This window comes from Scophthalmus maximus, chromosome 20 (assembly GCF_022379125.1).
Source record: "Scophthalmus maximus strain ysfricsl-2021 chromosome 20, ASM2237912v1, whole genome shotgun sequence".
NCBI classification, from domain to species: Eukaryota; Metazoa; Chordata; class Actinopteri; order Pleuronectiformes; family Scophthalmidae; genus Scophthalmus; species Scophthalmus maximus.
Genome location: NC_061534.1, coordinates 17,967,551 through 17,984,905, shown reverse-complemented (window position 1 = coordinate 17,984,905; position 17,355 = coordinate 17,967,551). Strand labels below are relative to the sequence as shown.

Here is a 17,355-nt window from a genome sequence, read left to right as displayed (position 1 = left end):
ATTACAGAAGTCAATCGGATGTGTGTGGATTATTGTCAGCTGCGGCATTACTGCCTTTTTAAATTAAGCCTCTGAATATATTTTCATGGACAAGGAACTGACTGCACTTAAATTCTTGGTGTAACAACTATCAGTTGTTGAAGGGTTTTATTCTGAAAGTATTCACCGGAACGGCGCTGAAGTCTTTTATCTTGACAGAAGTGTTTCCCAAATCTCCATCCACATTGCCGTGATAATTCCACCCCGCCCACTACCTGGGGATGGACAGCTTTGGGAAAGACCTACCTTGACCGCACTTCCACCACCTCCCCTGCACACTGATGGACTGAAATCTTATGGAAATGGAGGGAGATGCCTGTGATCCGGACAGGCCCGCTCATCCTGGGACTTTCCCAGCCGGGGAGTGCGGGCGGACTGACCAGCAGCCCCCGGAGCGCCGCGTAGACTTCCCGGTGTCAGTGGTTCTTCCTGCCGGCGGCACGGGGGAGAGAACCGGACTCCAAACGCCAAAGCAGTTCTGCTTGTTCATGGGAAGGCCACTCATTAGCTACACTATCCAGGCTGTCGAGAGGTACGAATTATTGAAATGGGATTATTAAAATGCCTAGTTTGTGAAAACAATGCAGGTAAAGTCCGCTGCAGTGACTGAGTAACGGCGGGCTTCCCACCTGTGCAGGCTGCTCATTGCTCAGACACACACTGGTACTCCTGTGGTGGAAAGTATCCATTTCTAGGCATAATTTTGGTGCACTTGTACTTGTGATTATTTCCCTTTTGTGGATTTTGAATCCTCTCCGTTGCTGCAGTGCTATTACTTCTCACACGACATTTAGCTGCTTAGCTGTATTTTGACACCTCGTCATTTTCGATTTCCAAGGGGCGTTACCCACAGACGCAGACGAATCATTTGACATCTGTTGAGCGAGGCCAACATGTAAACAGACTTGAGCGTAAACTTGTTCGTTACTCTCCACATAATGGTATAAACCCTGCCCATTATCAGATAATCGGTTGTGATTGGACCAGCAAGTTTTCTGCCGTGGGAAATCACTTACCAATGGAGGAGATCCAGACCATATTCTGGCAGAGCAAATTTGAGGAGCTCCCAGAATTCTTCACGGTCCCAGTCTAGTACTTTTACTTAAAGGGCCCATATTATGGCCCCTTTTACACAAGTTACATTGGTTTTCAGGTGTGTGCACTACATGTCTTTGCCATTCCATGTCAAAACACCTCAAGGATCAAGCCACACAGCACCCTCCTCTTTCTGTATAAACAGCCCTGTGAGACTATGGTCGATTCCAGCACTTTCCTGCTCCTGATGTCATGAGGTCAAACATTTTCCATCATGGTATATGTAGTTTTATGTGGAGATCAGTTTCCATTGATAACATAAATTTTCTGAAAAATCACCAGAGAAATTTTTTAATGGAAAATAAGCAGCTTGGAATGTTTCTCTTTGGCTAATTCATTAGAAATCAAAGTACTTCAAGATGTACAAATTATTAAAACTTTACATATTTCCATCAATCAGAGACATAAAAAAATAGACTGGCAAATTTATTTCTTAGAATCTCAGGTGCAAATATCTTAAAGCCTGGGTAACATTAAACCAAAATTAATTTCATGGGCTCATGATTAGAGGTAAATGAGATATGTTTTTTTTCAATGGATGTGGGTTAACTGATCCTTTTATACTTGCTAATTTACTTATTTAAGTTGTAATGAAGTTCACTTGTCCTGCAGGTCTTTTATTTATCACATGCTGCTTTTACTAAAGGATATGAGTTTCTTCTACCAAAGTCACTCATATGTACTGCTGATTTCAGGCTCCGTACGAGAAGGTGGATGTTGTGATCACTGACTTACCTTCATTATAACTATACAAAAACAACCAGAGTTTCAGATGTGTCTGTCTCCTCTTAGCTTGTTGTAAGTGTTTACTTGCTGCGAGGAAAGAAATGCAGCAACATCCTGCGACTAGAGTGCAGAGGTGATGCAGCAGCCTGTGTGCCCCTGTGATTAAAGAGGAGGATGTCCCAGCAGAGTGGGGTCAGAGGTCATCAGGGTCATATATGAAAAGTGGCTGGGTTCGTCCCAAGACCTGATCCCGTCACTCATTGTTACCTCCACCAAGGAGGTTACTGTATGTTTTTTTTTTTTGGCAGTATTACTCATAAAATGATGGATGGATTTACATAAAAAACTCCTGGATCCAGGAATCCAGGAATTCTTTTAGGCTTCTTCACCATTGCGAAATAGGACAAAACCGTGGTCTATGCTCTTTGAGTGCTCTTGTTGGGATATGTTATTGGCAATTGTGCAGATGCACATTGGCAATTTGGATATCATTTACATATTTTCAAAGCAGTTATTTCAACTATGAATCATAAAAATGTGTTAAAATATACTAATGCTAAATATGAAGCTTCAGTCAACAGCTGCTTAGCTTAGCGTAAAGACTAATAGCAGAGAGGAAAAAGTTAGCAAAACTACAAGTTTTTTACATATGAGGTTTTTATTTAGGTAAGAAAGATGAGGTGAAATGTGTTGATCAGCAAACTGTAGTGGTGCTGAAGTGTAGGCGTTTGCACTGAATAAGCTGCCAATACTTGTTTTTAGGCTTTGTCCTGTTCTGACTTAAATCTTCTAAAACAGACAATGCTGAGCAGCTGCTATGTTCTTGCAGGGTTTTATGGATCCAAAACATTGTGGTTGTTGTTGCCAAAGAACACATGGACCTGATGACAGATATCATCCAGCAATTCCGGCACAGGAAGGTTCGAGCAGTGCCAGGCGGCTCGACGCGACACAGGTCGATTTGCAACGGAGTCCTGGCTCTGGGTGAGCAGGAGGAAGAGAAGGAGAGGTTACTGTCAGCAGACAGGCCGAAGGTGGTCATCATCCATGATGCTGTGCGACCTTTCGTGGAGGAGGACTTTCTGTACAAGATAGCCATGGCTGCTAAGGAACAAGGGGTCAGTGAAGAAAAATATAATTCAACTAAAACATTTTTCAAGTTAATTTTAACTGTTTTTCCTCCTTGACAATGATTTATTAGTCATTCATCACAAAGTTAATGAGACTTATCAGTCAAGTTATTATTCAAGCGTAAGTGCCAAATATTCTCTGGTTCTCAAATGTGAGAATTTACTGTAATTTAAAAAAAATAAAGGTCTTCAAGTAAAAATTATTTTCAGAATCAAGTAATCTGCCATTTGTTTTTTCAAGATGCCATTTTTGAATGTTTTGTTTTGTAAGGCCAGTGACCGGAAACCTTAATATATTCAACTTAATATAATTAGGATTAATTGATCATTATAATAATTGCTGATTATTTTTCTGTCGATTAACTAATCGATATATCAACTTATATCAACTGGATGAATTTTACTTTGTCAATTTGTCTAATGAAGTTTTAGACTGTTGTTCAGACAGAACAAGACATGTATATATCACCTTGGAAACAGGAATATTTTTCACTATTTTCTGTTTTTATAGACACAAAATTGATTGATTGAGAAAGTGATTTTAATATTAATTGAAAACAACTTACAGCCTTATTAGACAAATTCTTGCAACAAATCCTGGGGAAATGGGAACTGGTCACTATTTTTTGACCTTCGAGAAAAAAATATCAATCCATTGACATCCTTTAATTTATAACTAATTTATAAAGAAAATGATTAGTTGCAGTCCCAAAAGGCATGCTCCATTGAAGCTTAGATTTCCTGCTTGTCAAGTTGTGATTGTGTTGTTTAACTGTGGCCAAGATGATGTAGGAATATGTAGGAATATGTTTTTGAAATTAACCTTCTCATACTGTAAACATTCTAGTGTTTGTAGGAAAAACTTCAAAGCTCAGTAAAATGTTTGAAAATGTAAATAATCAACGTTATCTCCAAAGCTCCTATTTTTGAAAATGAACTGAAGAAGTGTACTTTTCCATGAGCCTATGACGGCACAATGTGTCTATTTCCAGAAGCAGCTCAGAAAGATTGTAATGCCTCTAAAAATAGAGGAAACAATGCCATGACGACATGCCAGTATTTCTTCATGCTTAGAGAGCCTAGTGCATCTTATTAAATCTCAGCTTTTGCTCAAACTTCATTTCTTCTTCTGCTTATAGCTAAAAACCAGAGACGGTCAATTACAGCAGAGAGTATAAACAAATCTATCATGCTCAGCAGCAGCTACAGGGCCTGGGATCATATCTTTCACCTGGTGGGGAGACGTGACTGTTGTTTGTATGTGCCATAGATTTTTCACTGAACAGTGTCAATGTAAACAACTCAAACACCCCAAAATACATCAAACTCAAGTTTTCTATTTGGTTCAGACCAAAGAAGACATAATTCTCATGATCGGCCCTATCGATCTTCTCCCAAACTGTTTGAGCTGGACACATCCATTGCTCCTGGTGGTCGAGTTTATTTCATCCGTGATGAATGGAAAACAGTTGGGCCAAAGCCATGGACAATCTCGAGTGCTGGTTGTGAAAAAAGCAAGAGCTCACGGACCAACAGTTGGTCCATGAGCAAGAACATGTTGCTTTCCTTTCATTGGCTTGCTGACTTCCTGCTCCTGGAAACTGTCTTTAATCATGCTATAGTGAGATGAAAATATTATCTGAGAAATGTTGATTATTTAAAAATTTCCAAGGGGCAGGAAGTACAAGCAGTGCATGCTCCAGCTGGCTGCTTACGAAAAGATGTGGATGAAAAAGTGGTTAAAAAAAACATGACTTTAAAATGATGATATTCTATAGCATTTCCTGGTTTTATCTACAATGGATGTCTGTCTTTACATCTATGTCTGTCTGTCCATTGACTTTGAATGCATTACACTGCAAAAAATCACTTGTAAAATACAACTGAAAGGCAGTATTTAGGACATTTGGTGTGGAATTTAGGGTTAAATTAAGGTTTTTGGAAAATGTTACTCCAATGTTAGTCTTAATTCAGGCATTTAATATTTGTTTTATTGATGTTCTTTTTAGGTAGATTCTTATAAAACGCTTGACAATTACCAAAAGCTGAATCCACTTTTCCTCACCCAGGCAGCCGGAGCCATCCGGCCTCTTGTTTCCACGGTGATAGCCACCACATCAGAGGGCTACCTGGATCATTCTCTGGAGCGAGCCAAATACAGAGCCAGCGAGATGCCTCAGGGATTCACATACGATGTCATCTATCAAGCCTATCAGAGGGTAGGGTTATTCTACCGTGTGTTGTGAATGCGAGTTCAAAGGCAACAATGAAAGTCCTCTAAGTTATTATGACTGTGATAATGTCATATTGGATGAAAAGGGGCATAATGATGATGATATAATGTTTGGCTTGCATTGGGAAGATGTTTAACAAATATTCAGATGATTTGTAACTATACATATTCTTAAAAAAATTATGACATAGCAACAAGTCATTGAGCAGTAATGGATATTTCCTTCCTTACAGTAGTTCTTGATGAATTCAATGAGAAAATATTTTTTGTTGTTGTATGCAGTGCCGTGGCTGTTCAACATATACAATAGTCAACATATACACCGTCATGCTGTTGTACACATTATTACATTCAGCACACAATCTATTAACACCAGACTAAAAGCTCACTAACTTCTGGCTTTCGTCTTCAATGTGAATGGGTACAACCAGTACTCAATACTGGGTCAGATCAATCTTCAACTGAGCTGTTTAGTGTGTTTTAATGTGTACCTTAAAAAATGGAAAGAATTTATCCACCTGTTTAAGCTGTAAACGTGTCGATTCTTCTGTAAGAGCAAAGGCTTATAGCTAAAACTTGGCTGGTAACTCAATGTGAAACTGGAGTTGCAGAAGTTAACCTTATTTATTTTTCACACACTTTGAGTTTGCTTTTTCCACACTGCCTCAATGAGATGGTTCCTCTGATAGCCACATTTTTTGAAGAGCGCAGCAGACTGTGAGCTAAGTGTGAAAGCATGCCTCTAATTGGAGCCTCATTTGTCTGCAGTTACAGGTCTTAAGATTTACTTTGAGAGCCTTTTTGGCTTTGGCCTTTTCAGTACAAGCTCACATTTGTGCTGCGGTGTTTCAGGCCAGTCAGGTTGCAAGAATTAAGACAAACTTGGGAGGCCACTGAAAAAGGAGGAGGTTTGGGGATTTGATTGAGAGTGTGTCCCCCCTCTCCCCTTTATGTTCTCCTCTTCAACCCTTCAAAAGAAGGGAAAGTGTCAGGTTAGGACTGTAGGACATGTGCATGAAAAATCTCTGAGAGCACATTTGTAGCATGACATCCATTCAGTGTAGGAGAACTTAGGGCTGAAAAGACAAAGGAGGAGACACTTTATCCAGTCCCCACTGAAGGCTTTTGTACTGGGAGAAAAATGCTAAAGGTTAAATTACCCTTAAGACTGAGAGCATATTTCTCCTGTAATTTCTCACTTCAGTTCAAGGGTCCCTAGAATAAAAGACCCCTCACTTTTATACGTTGATAAAATATTACCCAGTTATAATCTCAGATAGGATGAATTTGTCTATGTAGTCCAGACTGTATTTTAAACCAAATGAGCTCATCGCCTCAATCGACACGCTCATGTGATCTTCACAACTGAGCTTTCCCAGCAATGAGTCAAAGCACAAAACAAAATGTTCATTGGAACAATAACTTTTGAGGATATTTATCTCAATTAAGATTAGCTCAGGAAAATAAATCACAGTTAGCAGCAATTACATAAATTCACACAGCTGTCGACGCTGGTTCCACTGCTGATACTAAATCACAACTTAAAAAAAAAAGCCTCAGTTTAAAGCCGTTCCAATAATTATTTTTATATTAACGATGGAGAATATGACTGTGTGGAATGAGAGGGGTCACTTATATTGACAGACCCACAGGGAATTGTTGCCTACTTCTTTGGTTTCTCTCATAGACATATAAAATAAAGATGGACGACATGTCTCCACCCCCTCCCACTGTACAATAATGGAGCCAAAATATTTTGGGTATGGGCACGGCCATTGTGCGCTTTTGACGTCATTTGGAGGCAGTCTGTTCAGTAGTGATTGTGGAATGGAGTCGGGATATCAAGGTCCCGCCCAATACAGGTGCTCAACCAATCCCCATGTCAGTCTTAGCTGTCAATCATGACATTTTACCCTGTTTATATAGCATCAAATAACTAATTAAAATCAAATTTAGTGGAAAAATTAAGACTTGAACATACATCGATGTGATAAGAACTAGGAAAAAAATTACAAAACCATCTTTGGGAAAAATTTATTTGGTGGATACTTTGACTTTTTAGTTTGGTCCTCATCTTATCTGCTAACGTGGAGGAGGCGGGGTTTATGACCTATGCTGCAGCCAGACACTAGGGGGCTTACCAGATGTTTTGGCTTCACTTTTGGGAAGCTGTCATGTTGTCCATCTTTATATACACTATAGGCTAGATATGAGCTAGTGAGCAGTGGAGCAAGCAAGGAGCTGGGGACCCCAGTGAAAGACTTAGCAGCTAAAGATTCATATATCTTCCTCATTTGGTGGAAACCTTCGGCTCACTCATTTCTGTGCCTGTTTATTTGGGCATTCCCCCAAAGTAGATTTGTCCCAGCCCCAAAAAGATTTTTCATACCTTGTATTTATTATCCTCCTTTTAAAATGTGACATGCAGCTGATTATGACCAACATGCATTTTTTTCAGAACTAGCGTAGTTTTTCAAAGTTGACTTGAATTTGAATGTGCAGCATTTTCCTGCAGTAAAATATACTAGAGCCACATGTTTTTTTTTTGTTTTTTTTACCTCCTAAAGTACCTTTGAACTTTAACATGGGAAAAAGTGCTGTGTGTAAGTAAGACCATTTTAAGGCAGCTTGGTGATGGCAGCTTCATTTTATCAGCCTGTTTCTTCTCTGTGAAAAGGCAGTCTCTGATCATGATGGAGGCATTTTAATGTCTGCAGAAAGTTCGAGTTGAAAAATTAACCGTTAGATCAGAAAGGTGTTTCAGTGAGTGCAGGTAGGTCGGATTGTAATGTGACTGAACCTGAACTCTTGTCAATAGCAATATGAAGCAAAAGGCTAAAGGTGTACTAAATTTACATATTTTCCAAACATCCGTTATAGTAATATGAATACAAAAGGTCTGCATAATATTGTTTTGATTTGCTGTTTTTGCTAACCTGTCAACACTGCTTTAAAATACCATTTTTTTTTGTGGTTTGGATGGTCCGCCAAAGAATTTTGTGCAAAGTGGGTATGGGCCGACAAAATGACCTTTTGAATTCATTCATGATATCTAGGGAATTGTTGAAACCCCCTGCACTGACAACGTCACTGTGAATAAGCGCATTCGGGTCTATCCAAACCAAAAACCCTGGATGATAAAAGAAGTCCACACACTCCTTCCTTCAAGTCAGGAGACAGGGCCTGTACAGCACTACCAGAGCTGACTTAAAAAGAGGCATAAAAGACATAACAGGGGCCTATTAGAGGAGATTGAGGACCACTTCACAGACAATAACACAAGGCCGGTGTGGCAGGGAGTACAGCAGATCACATACTACAAGGGCAGCATCACCTCAAACTCCTCATACCTGTTACAGGCACCAGGCACTTGCTGTACAGGAACATGAGGTGAGACAGGTGTTTAGATCAATAAACCCCAGGAAGGCTGCTGGCCCAGATGGAGTATCAGGGAAGGTACTCAGGGGTCGTGCCTACCAACTAGCTGCTGTCTTCACACACATCTTCGACCTGTCTCTGGCACATTCCATTGTTCCACCCTGCCTTAAAACAGCCACTATAATCCTGGTCCCTAAGAAGCCTGCTGCAGACAGTCTAAATGATCACAGACCGGTCGCAGTTACTCCCATCATCATGAAGTGCCTGGAGAGACTTGTGCTGAGGCATATCAAAGACTGCCTCCCTCCCACCCACCTTTGACCCCTATCAATTTGCCTACACGGCAAACAGGTCAACGGAGGATGCAATCACCATAGTTCTCCACACGGCTCTGAATCACCTGGAACAATATCCTCTCCCCTCATTCCAGGACATTGGAAACACATCCAGCCCCCCGCAATGGATAAAGCAGTATACGGATGGATGGATGATGATGTATCTCAAAAACTAGTTACCACATTTCCATTGATCCAGGGACCAACAATAGAGACCACATTTGCAACTGACTGTGCTGATTGTGCACAGCTAGTGTCGGAATCCAAACTTCGGATTAATGTGAAATGTACCCCTCACTGTCCACAGTCCCATAGAGAATGAACCCTCTTCATTAAGTTTTTTGTCGACCAACAACCAAAGATTTCTCTTAATCTATTCGGAATTAACATCTAATGTTCAGAGCGTGTTCATGTTTTAAGTAAAGAGCATAATCTTTAAACTGTAGGCCTGATGGCAATAAAACAAAAATTAAAAAATCTCAAAGGGTTTTTAGAGTTTCCTCATCTACTTTGAAAAACACGTTGGACTAGTGCTGTGACAAGATCTTAAATACATGTTAGAAAATCTGAGCACTTTTACAGCGATATTTTTTGAAGGAAAAATATGAATCATTTATAAATAAACTATAGATTATCACTCCGGATACAGTGTAGCTGTCAGTATGTATGAATATGTAACGTGGCACCCAGTTGGTTGCAGCCTGTAATTGAAGTTCCAGCGCTGCAGTTGAACAACAAAATGTACCACAATTGCTCTGCATGTGATAGAAATTCATCATTGATTAGTCGTCCACAAACTCTCCTGTCTGCTGTGTCCCCTTTGCAGTGCACCGAGTCAGACTTTGAGGTTGGCACAGAGTGTCTCCATCTGGCTCTGCAGTACTGTGGCACAAACGCCAAGCTCATCGAGGGTCCGCCAACACTGTGGAAGGTGAGCTCGCCAGAAGACTGGTTTGTGTTGGGGACTGGGGATCTGGTAACACTTTGGCGAGCACAGCTGTGTGCCTGCTACTTATTTATCATATGAGCACAAAGAAAGCTTGTGAATAAAAATTGACGAGTGCTGGCAGAATGAGGAACCCTAATCTTTTGAATGTGACATCCGGGATTAGTATGTAGCAATGAGTTTAAATGTAAAGGTTTTTGTTCTGAACTTTCTATAAAATCATGTATCTCAGGCCTTAAATGCAAATTAAAAACGACACTAATGACACTTAGTTTTACAGTATCTAGCCATAAAAATGTTTTGATTTCATGTGCTGAGGTTTTAAGATTTCTGTCTCCACCAGGGTAAAATGAACAGATGGTCAGAATTCTGTTTGTGTTGGTCAAAGCTTTGAAGAATGACATTTGAATATCATTTAGAGAGCAAGTTGTTTTCCAGACATGGTATCACTGGTTTCTCCGCATAATCCATAGTGGTGGCTTGTGACAAATACAAAGCTGTGACCCCCCATGCCACAGGTGTGTGAGGTGTGAGCATCACTATCAAACGAGACAATAACAAGTCATGTGGTGTGTGTTTTTTTTTTAATCATCGCAAACTTTGTTTCTAAAATGGTTCCTCATTTCCTGGAAAGGTTCTTGTTGTGGGAAGAATTTATTTGTTGTTTCATTTGATTGATTAGCTTGGAGAGGCAAAACTATAAAGCACGGATGAATAAAAAGTTTGAAGAATAAATATACCTTCGTACCTCATAATTCTTTTAAAATTATTTTCTTGGTCCTGTTTCCTATTAAACATCATCATCATCTGGAGTAAGTAGGACACTGTTTCTGGAAGGAGCGATAAGTGTTGAGTTTTCCAAATTTGATTTTTCAGGAGCACAAACAAATTTTCACTCGTCATCTTTGTATTTTTATATGGTTTGTGAATATTCAGTGGCAAATAATTAAGAACTAAGATACATCCAGGTACAAATAATATAGATTTTGTTTTTATTTGTTTTTTATGGTTTTGTTGAATGACTCGTAGCATGACAGTTTATCTTGTCCTTTAGGTAACCTACAAACGGGACTTGGCTGCTGCAGAGTCCATTATCAAAGGTGAGTTGCCTTCTTTATAAATGTACAGTTATTTCCTGTTTGTTCTGTGTATAGTGGACATTTTCATCTTCTTAGATTATATGCACACAAAGTATGTAGACTTACTGTATAGCAGCGCGTCTCAGACAGGTTAAATGTTCTGACATGAGCAAGAGTGTTTTGTCTTTTTGTGTGTGGCAGTTTAAAGGTAGAGCTGAAAAGGTGACATTGAACCAGAATTGCTCCTCACTTGTTTTCAGAGGGAGAAAACCTTTGTCACATTGTTCTTGTAAGCAGACTATGAATACTTTGGAGAGCAAGTCAGGGCAAGGGAGACTATCACAATCAGAGGAATGGAAATAAACACAACCCTATATTTCACCGCACGGCACCTGGGCCAACAATCATCTGTTTGTTGACAGTGATTATTCCCCGAGCCTCTTCAGTGAATGATTTTTTTGTGTGGATGAAAGTTCTCACATCTGTCAGTATGAGAAACTGTTAGGTGTTTCAGTTTGTGTGTGTGTGTCAGTGTTTCATGGTACCTGCATACCAACTTCTGTCTGTGTGTGTGTGCATCCTGTTAAATTAAACACAGGATGGGTGTTTACAGGCTTCAAATATTTTGATTTTAATATTTTAAAGGTCAGCGACAGTTCTTTGTTTTTACTGTTACAAACACCAAAAGACTCATGAGCCTGTCAATCATTAAACGAACGGCCTCCTTCATTTTCCAGCCCTGTAGATTTTTCTGCGATTGCTGTCGAGCATTGAAACAAAAACTAATGACGACAGATACAGTTGTAAACAATACTTACCATCCTTTAGTTATACTTGAATTCAATTTCTGATCACTTAAATTGTGAATCTCTTGGCATTTAGAACTGAGCAGCAGCTTATCCTGTCAGTCTTTGAAACTAGAGCAAAGCTAACATTAGTTCTGCAGCTAAAGGGTGAGACTGTGAGCTGTCATCAATCCTTCCATCATCCATACCGCTAATCCTTTTGAGGGTCGCAGAGGGGCTGGAGCCAGTCCCAGCTGACACTGGGCAAGAGGCAGGGTTCATCCTCATCTCCCTCACCTGGGGAAACCCCCTGGAGAGAAGGTCCGCTCCCTCCCTTTTTATTTATGTGTCCATTTATGCATGCATTGTGGCTGCACACCAGAACATGGTGTCCCGCCAGCAGACCTACATTGTAAAAATGTTTCATTGACAGAAACACAGCATCTAGCTCTCGCAGATTGATATGCCATGTCCTCTCTACGTCCATGAAAGCGGATAATCTCCGGTATGATAACCGGGCCTGATTTTCTATAGTATACAAATCCTGACCCAGAAAACAAACTTTCTGACTGGTGTCCTTTCTCAATACTGGGGTGGATGATGGATGTACTTTTGACACCACAATGCCACTGACTAGCAGAGGACGCTTCTTAGATTGGGTTTTGCTGCTAGCCGAGCTTGGCTTATGTGTCAAGTGGATAGCCACCCCCTCAACCATTTGAGGGATGTTGGTTAGTCCAGCGGACTCCATGCCCTCTAAATCCAAGAATTAGGTAAACAGCGCGGTCTTGGGGGACGCCTAGGACAGAGAAATCTCTGTGACAAATTCGAAAAAAAGGCAGCTTGTGTCTCACCGCAGCTCGCTGCTGCGGAAGAAAATAGTGGCGAGGGATAGCTCATCGTCGGACAGTACGCTTAGCGGTACATGGTCGTCCATAGTAGCAGTGAAGTCGACAGGGTCCTCCACCATGCCCACGTACTCAGTGGCAAGGAGGACGTTGTCCATCTGATCGTCCCACGATTGTCAGGCCGAGGAGGACTCGGCGGCGTTGGACAGCAGAGGGTCTCCCCGAGCAGCTGAATTTCCCAGCGCGTTGGACAGGAAAGCCATCCGTCTCTCCAGGGTTGTCCTCCGGAGTTGGCGACAGTGCGCAAAGGTCTCCGGGTTGGCCAGTGCAGCTTTCGCATGCAACATGCCAAGACACACCAGGCAAGCTTAGTGAGTATCCGTCTCTGAGAGGGAAAAACTGAAAGTGCTGGTATGGGCGATACTTGGTCTTCTTTTTTGATTTTCTTCTTTTATGGAGCCATTTCACCTCGCCAGTTAGCGTGCTAAACAGGCGAAAATCAGAGAAAGCTAAACAGGTGCGAAAATAGCTTGAATTTTGTTAGCAGGGCTAAACAAATTTACGACCATTAGTAAAGCTTGACAAATGTACAGCTGTTAGCGAGGATAAAACTGTATGTTAGCTTGGCCAATCTGCAATTAGTTAGAAAAGCTTTACAAGCACAACGCAGAAACAGCCTTGGTAGTGACATCGTGGGTAGGGTGCTAGCTCACCTCCTGTCCGACAGTTTAACCGCTAGAAGGGGTTCTGCAGAATCAGGTTTAAGCAAGGTGAAGTGCCAAAACATTAAGGGAATTATACTGTGCTGGGCATTTTATAGCCGCATGGGTGGCGGGACATCCCCTGCCTGCAACAGTCTCATTGACCTTGACAGGCGTGTTGATAGTTTCGAGGGGTTGGTCTCGCGAGGACGCAATCCCCATACTTATGTGCTGTACTGTGTGTACCAATCGAAAGGGAACTGCAAGGCAGAGGACATAAAATAACAATTTGTATCTTTCTGTTGCCAGTAGGTGGCGCTATGACAGGCTGTTTTTTATGCTCATTATACCACAGTTAAGGGGTGTTGTTCGGCCCGACGCAAAGCGGAGCCGTGTGCTTTGAGCTCTCGTAAGTTTCCTCCAGTTCACTCCTATGGTCCCTACTCACCTCTACTTATGTCATTAGTTCCACAGTCACGGAGTGGTACGGGCCTGTGCAAACTGATTCAACGTCATAGCCGTGGTATATGCTCAATAAACCATGGCTATGAACTAGGGATGTCCCGATCCTATATTCCATATCGGTATCGGGGAAATATTGGCCAAAATGACTGGATCGGATATCGGAATAAATAAGAAGTAAAATCTGATCCGATACATTACAGTAAACATACCAAATAAATGCCTATTTACATATCTACTTAGCCTTGAACAACATTCCGGCATCATATTTTATGTTTATTTTAAACATAATTTTTTTTCAATTCATTTTTTGCTTGTTTGAACGGTGCTGACCATAAAACATCCTGCCAAAAGTTGTGTTGAGGCCAGGACTCTCATCATGCCTGAGAAATTTGGCACAGATTGGACCGTGTACCTTGGATTCCTAGGAGATACTATATGCCACGTAAAACACTCATTGACATAAGGGGTGCTATGGAGCCTCGCAGTTGCACCTTCGGCCAAGCCTCTGTCGCCAATCACACATCTTTCTCTTTCAGAGACTCTTTCTCGGTCGGCCTGTGTCATCACAGGAGGATCAGAACAAGCTGTGCCGTTGGCTGATGCCATCCAGAAGGCTGCTGGAGCTCTGGACATGGTAAGAGAGAGACAGTGATAGCTGATTAATATGTCACTTGTGTTGATGATAGCATTCCCAAGACTCCCTACAGCTTGCCATTTTATTTTCCTCAATCTTCCCGTCCCTGTCCCCTGTCCTGCACCCTCCAATCCACCATCCTGCTCAGTGTGAGCTCCACTTGGGTCGCCTGGCGGTGAGACCCGCCATCTGTGGTCAGGCCTCTAATCGGGCCTGTCTGGGACATCCACACTGCAACTTTCCTCCGACCTCTACCTCTCACTCCACGTCATCCAGGAGAGCAAATGGCAGTTATATTTCCTGTATTGTGGAGAGTTTGCTTGATGAATGGAGTGTTCAGTGAAGAGCTGTTGTCTTCTCCTTCTCATCTTTCTGCAACCTCGACTCAGTCAGACTTGACAGGTTCTCACTTTCCTCCACGGTTCATATCCCTCCATTTAACTGAATCTTTTCCTGGACACATCAAATTCCCATGTTGTCCTCGGCGTTACAAACATCTCCCATTTAATTTGTAAAATTGTTCCTAATAGGTGATGGAAAACAGTAACCATATGCACAACCATGAAGAGCAACAGTCTGAGATATTAAATCTGACGGCACAGACCACATAGAGGTTCCACATGTGACATGATCTATCTCGCCTGAGCAAACCACACAACATTAATTCAAATTACTTTTAATCTTCCTTTAAAAAGATGAATGAAGAAAGGATGTCAGTAAGATGAACTTTGTCAGTCAGCTTGCTGGTTAATCAAAGCATCTGGACAATCTTTTGTGCAAAGACATGTTTAGAGGAATAAAGTGATGATCACCGCAATAATACACCTATAATACCTTTTCTTGACAGTTCCCATATACATTGCTAATTTCTTAAAACTGTGTAGATTACTGCAAACAGGAATAAAGGTGCTTTTTCATGAGGATGATTTGGGACCTACATTTTTTAAATGGTAGCTCTTCTTTGGCGATATTATAAGCAGTGTTACATTTATTATCGTGTCCGACTTGAAGCAGCAAGCAGTAGAATGGACAAATGTTTTGTTTCTTGGACTGTACACAGTACATTATTGACCCCTGAACAGCACTATTTTGAACAGATAATTAATATAAAGTACATGATGTCGTTTGTTGAGTAATGGGACCAACATAAAGCCATCAAAGGAAAAAAGTAACACAACTCAATGTACACAGACAGACTGTTACCTAAAGCCCTTGGACTCTAGTGTTGTAAAGGGGTGACGAGGTGTCACTCATTCACCCTCTTTCACTTTTCACGCATTATCGCCTTGCAAAACATTTTTTACACTTGAGGCAACGAGTGTTGTCACCATAGTTTTATATAGTACAGACCCAGTACCAGACTTTAGACCGGTTCATTCTCTGCGCCATCGCCACACTGATCAGGTCTACATATGTGACGGGCAGTGGGAGCTGGTGCCAGTGCTGCTAAGCAGCGCCGACGTTAGCAGCAACGGTAATGTCGAGCTTGTCGATACGATGGTCTTTCACAATTTAGCCCGGAGCCCGTTTAATACCGGATTTCGGTGGGAAATCAAACAAAGTTACACACACAGACAGACCAGCATATGTGACCAAAAATCGCCTGTGTTCAGCTAATAATTTTTTGTTTAAAAAAATAATACATTACAGAAAATACTTGAGGCTTGTCGGCAAAAAAACATGATTGCAAGCACTTTGTTTCCAGATTCAATAGATTCCAGTGGCAAGAGCAAATAAACAGGTTAAAAAATGTCCATTGAAATTTCCCAAATTACTCTCGTAGCATAATTCATGTCTCTGCTGTTGATCCGCTCAATAAATATGTTCATTATGTTTTAGGCACTTATAGTTTGTCCGTAGCATCATTAATACACTATTTCAGTGTCACACCATCACTTCGCCATAACGCAGTAGGTCTGCAGGAGGTGCAACACCGATATGAGAAGTTTCAGTCAATATTTTGCTTGATTTTCTTTTATTTTGTATTTTGTCACAGAAATGTTGCATTTCAAGCAGCAGTGAGTGATTTGTGGCCTTTTGTAAGTTTCACAGGCAGTGGCGAGACAGCTCTAAGGGAAGTCCTAAATTTTTGCAGCAGTGGCTGTGCAGTTTGTGTACCTCATTTTACTCTGTTTTACTGCTGGAGGTTGATGCGTTCATATCCTTGAGAATATGATTTTCAGGCACTACTCAGGCCTGAAATAAACAAACTTGAAAAAACCCTGTATATATTTAAGTTTAAAAAAAGGTGTTTTAGTCAAAGATTATCATATTGTTAGTTGTCGGTTTCAGTCTGATTTAATCTGAAACCTAATCCATCAGTCAGATGAACAATATAAACTTGACAAAATGTCACAGAGCTTTTGTTTTGGATTCCACAGATTTTCATGACACCTTTTCTCCCTTCACGTGCTTATATTTCACACATCACGTGTTGCTCATCTCAAGTGCAGACACCCAGGCTGACAAATTGCCCATGCATGGTTTTGTGTATAAAAACGTGTTTCCTGGATCATACCGACACATACATATGTTCCCCGGGTGTAGCTGATGATAGTGAAGGTGGATGGGCGGGGGGTGACCATGCCGCAATATGTGTTTCTGTGTTTCACCGTGATCCAAATAATCCATCCTCCTTTAATCTTGCTCCAAGTCCTTCATCAGCCAGTGACAAACAGGCGTATCTCGCTCTCTGATGCTGCACCGGGCCCCACAGAGGGATTTTGGTCGGTGTCAGTCTTTTAGGATTGGCCGATTGGATTTATTCCAGTTTGCGCTCCCATGGCCGGTGGGGCTGTGTTCTTTTCCGGTGCGCGTGTTCGGAACCAGATACATTCTTTTCAGGGAGATGGGGAGGGAGGATGGATAGGGCGGCAGATGAAAGGGAGGTGGAAGAAGCGGAAGATGGAAGAATTACCGTTGTCCCAGTGCCATTATGTTAACAGATAACCACAGTTGGGC

The 17,355-nt window shown here is 41.3% G+C and overlaps 1 protein-coding gene across 3 annotated transcripts in view; it reads left to right on the top strand.

Moving 5' to 3' along the window:
* Positions 1–149: 149 nt before the first annotated feature.
* The window catches only part of crppa (CDP-L-ribitol pyrophosphorylase A), a 61,807-nt gene continuing 44,601 nt past the window's right edge, over positions 150–17,355 (top strand). The window contains exons 1-8 of one of the 3 annotated variants that reach the window (XM_035608212.2): positions 150–571; positions 2,690–2,978; positions 5,060–5,209; positions 9,763–9,867; positions 10,937–10,982; positions 13,651–13,704; positions 14,297–14,394; positions 14,543–16,225. In XM_035608212.2, coding sequence (XP_035464105.1) covers positions 336–571; positions 2,690–2,978; positions 5,060–5,209; positions 9,763–9,867; positions 10,937–10,982; positions 13,651–13,704; positions 14,297–14,394; positions 14,543–14,737 — 1,173 coding nt within the window. In that variant the 5' untranslated portion in view covers positions 150–335 and the 3' untranslated portion in view covers positions 14,738–16,225. Of the gene's footprint in view, positions 572–2,689; positions 2,979–5,059; positions 5,210–9,762; positions 9,868–10,936; positions 10,983–13,650; positions 13,705–14,296; positions 14,395–14,542; positions 16,226–17,355 lie in introns of those variants that run through there. The other 2 variants (XM_035608213.2, XM_035608210.2) reach the window with 2 other exon arrangements.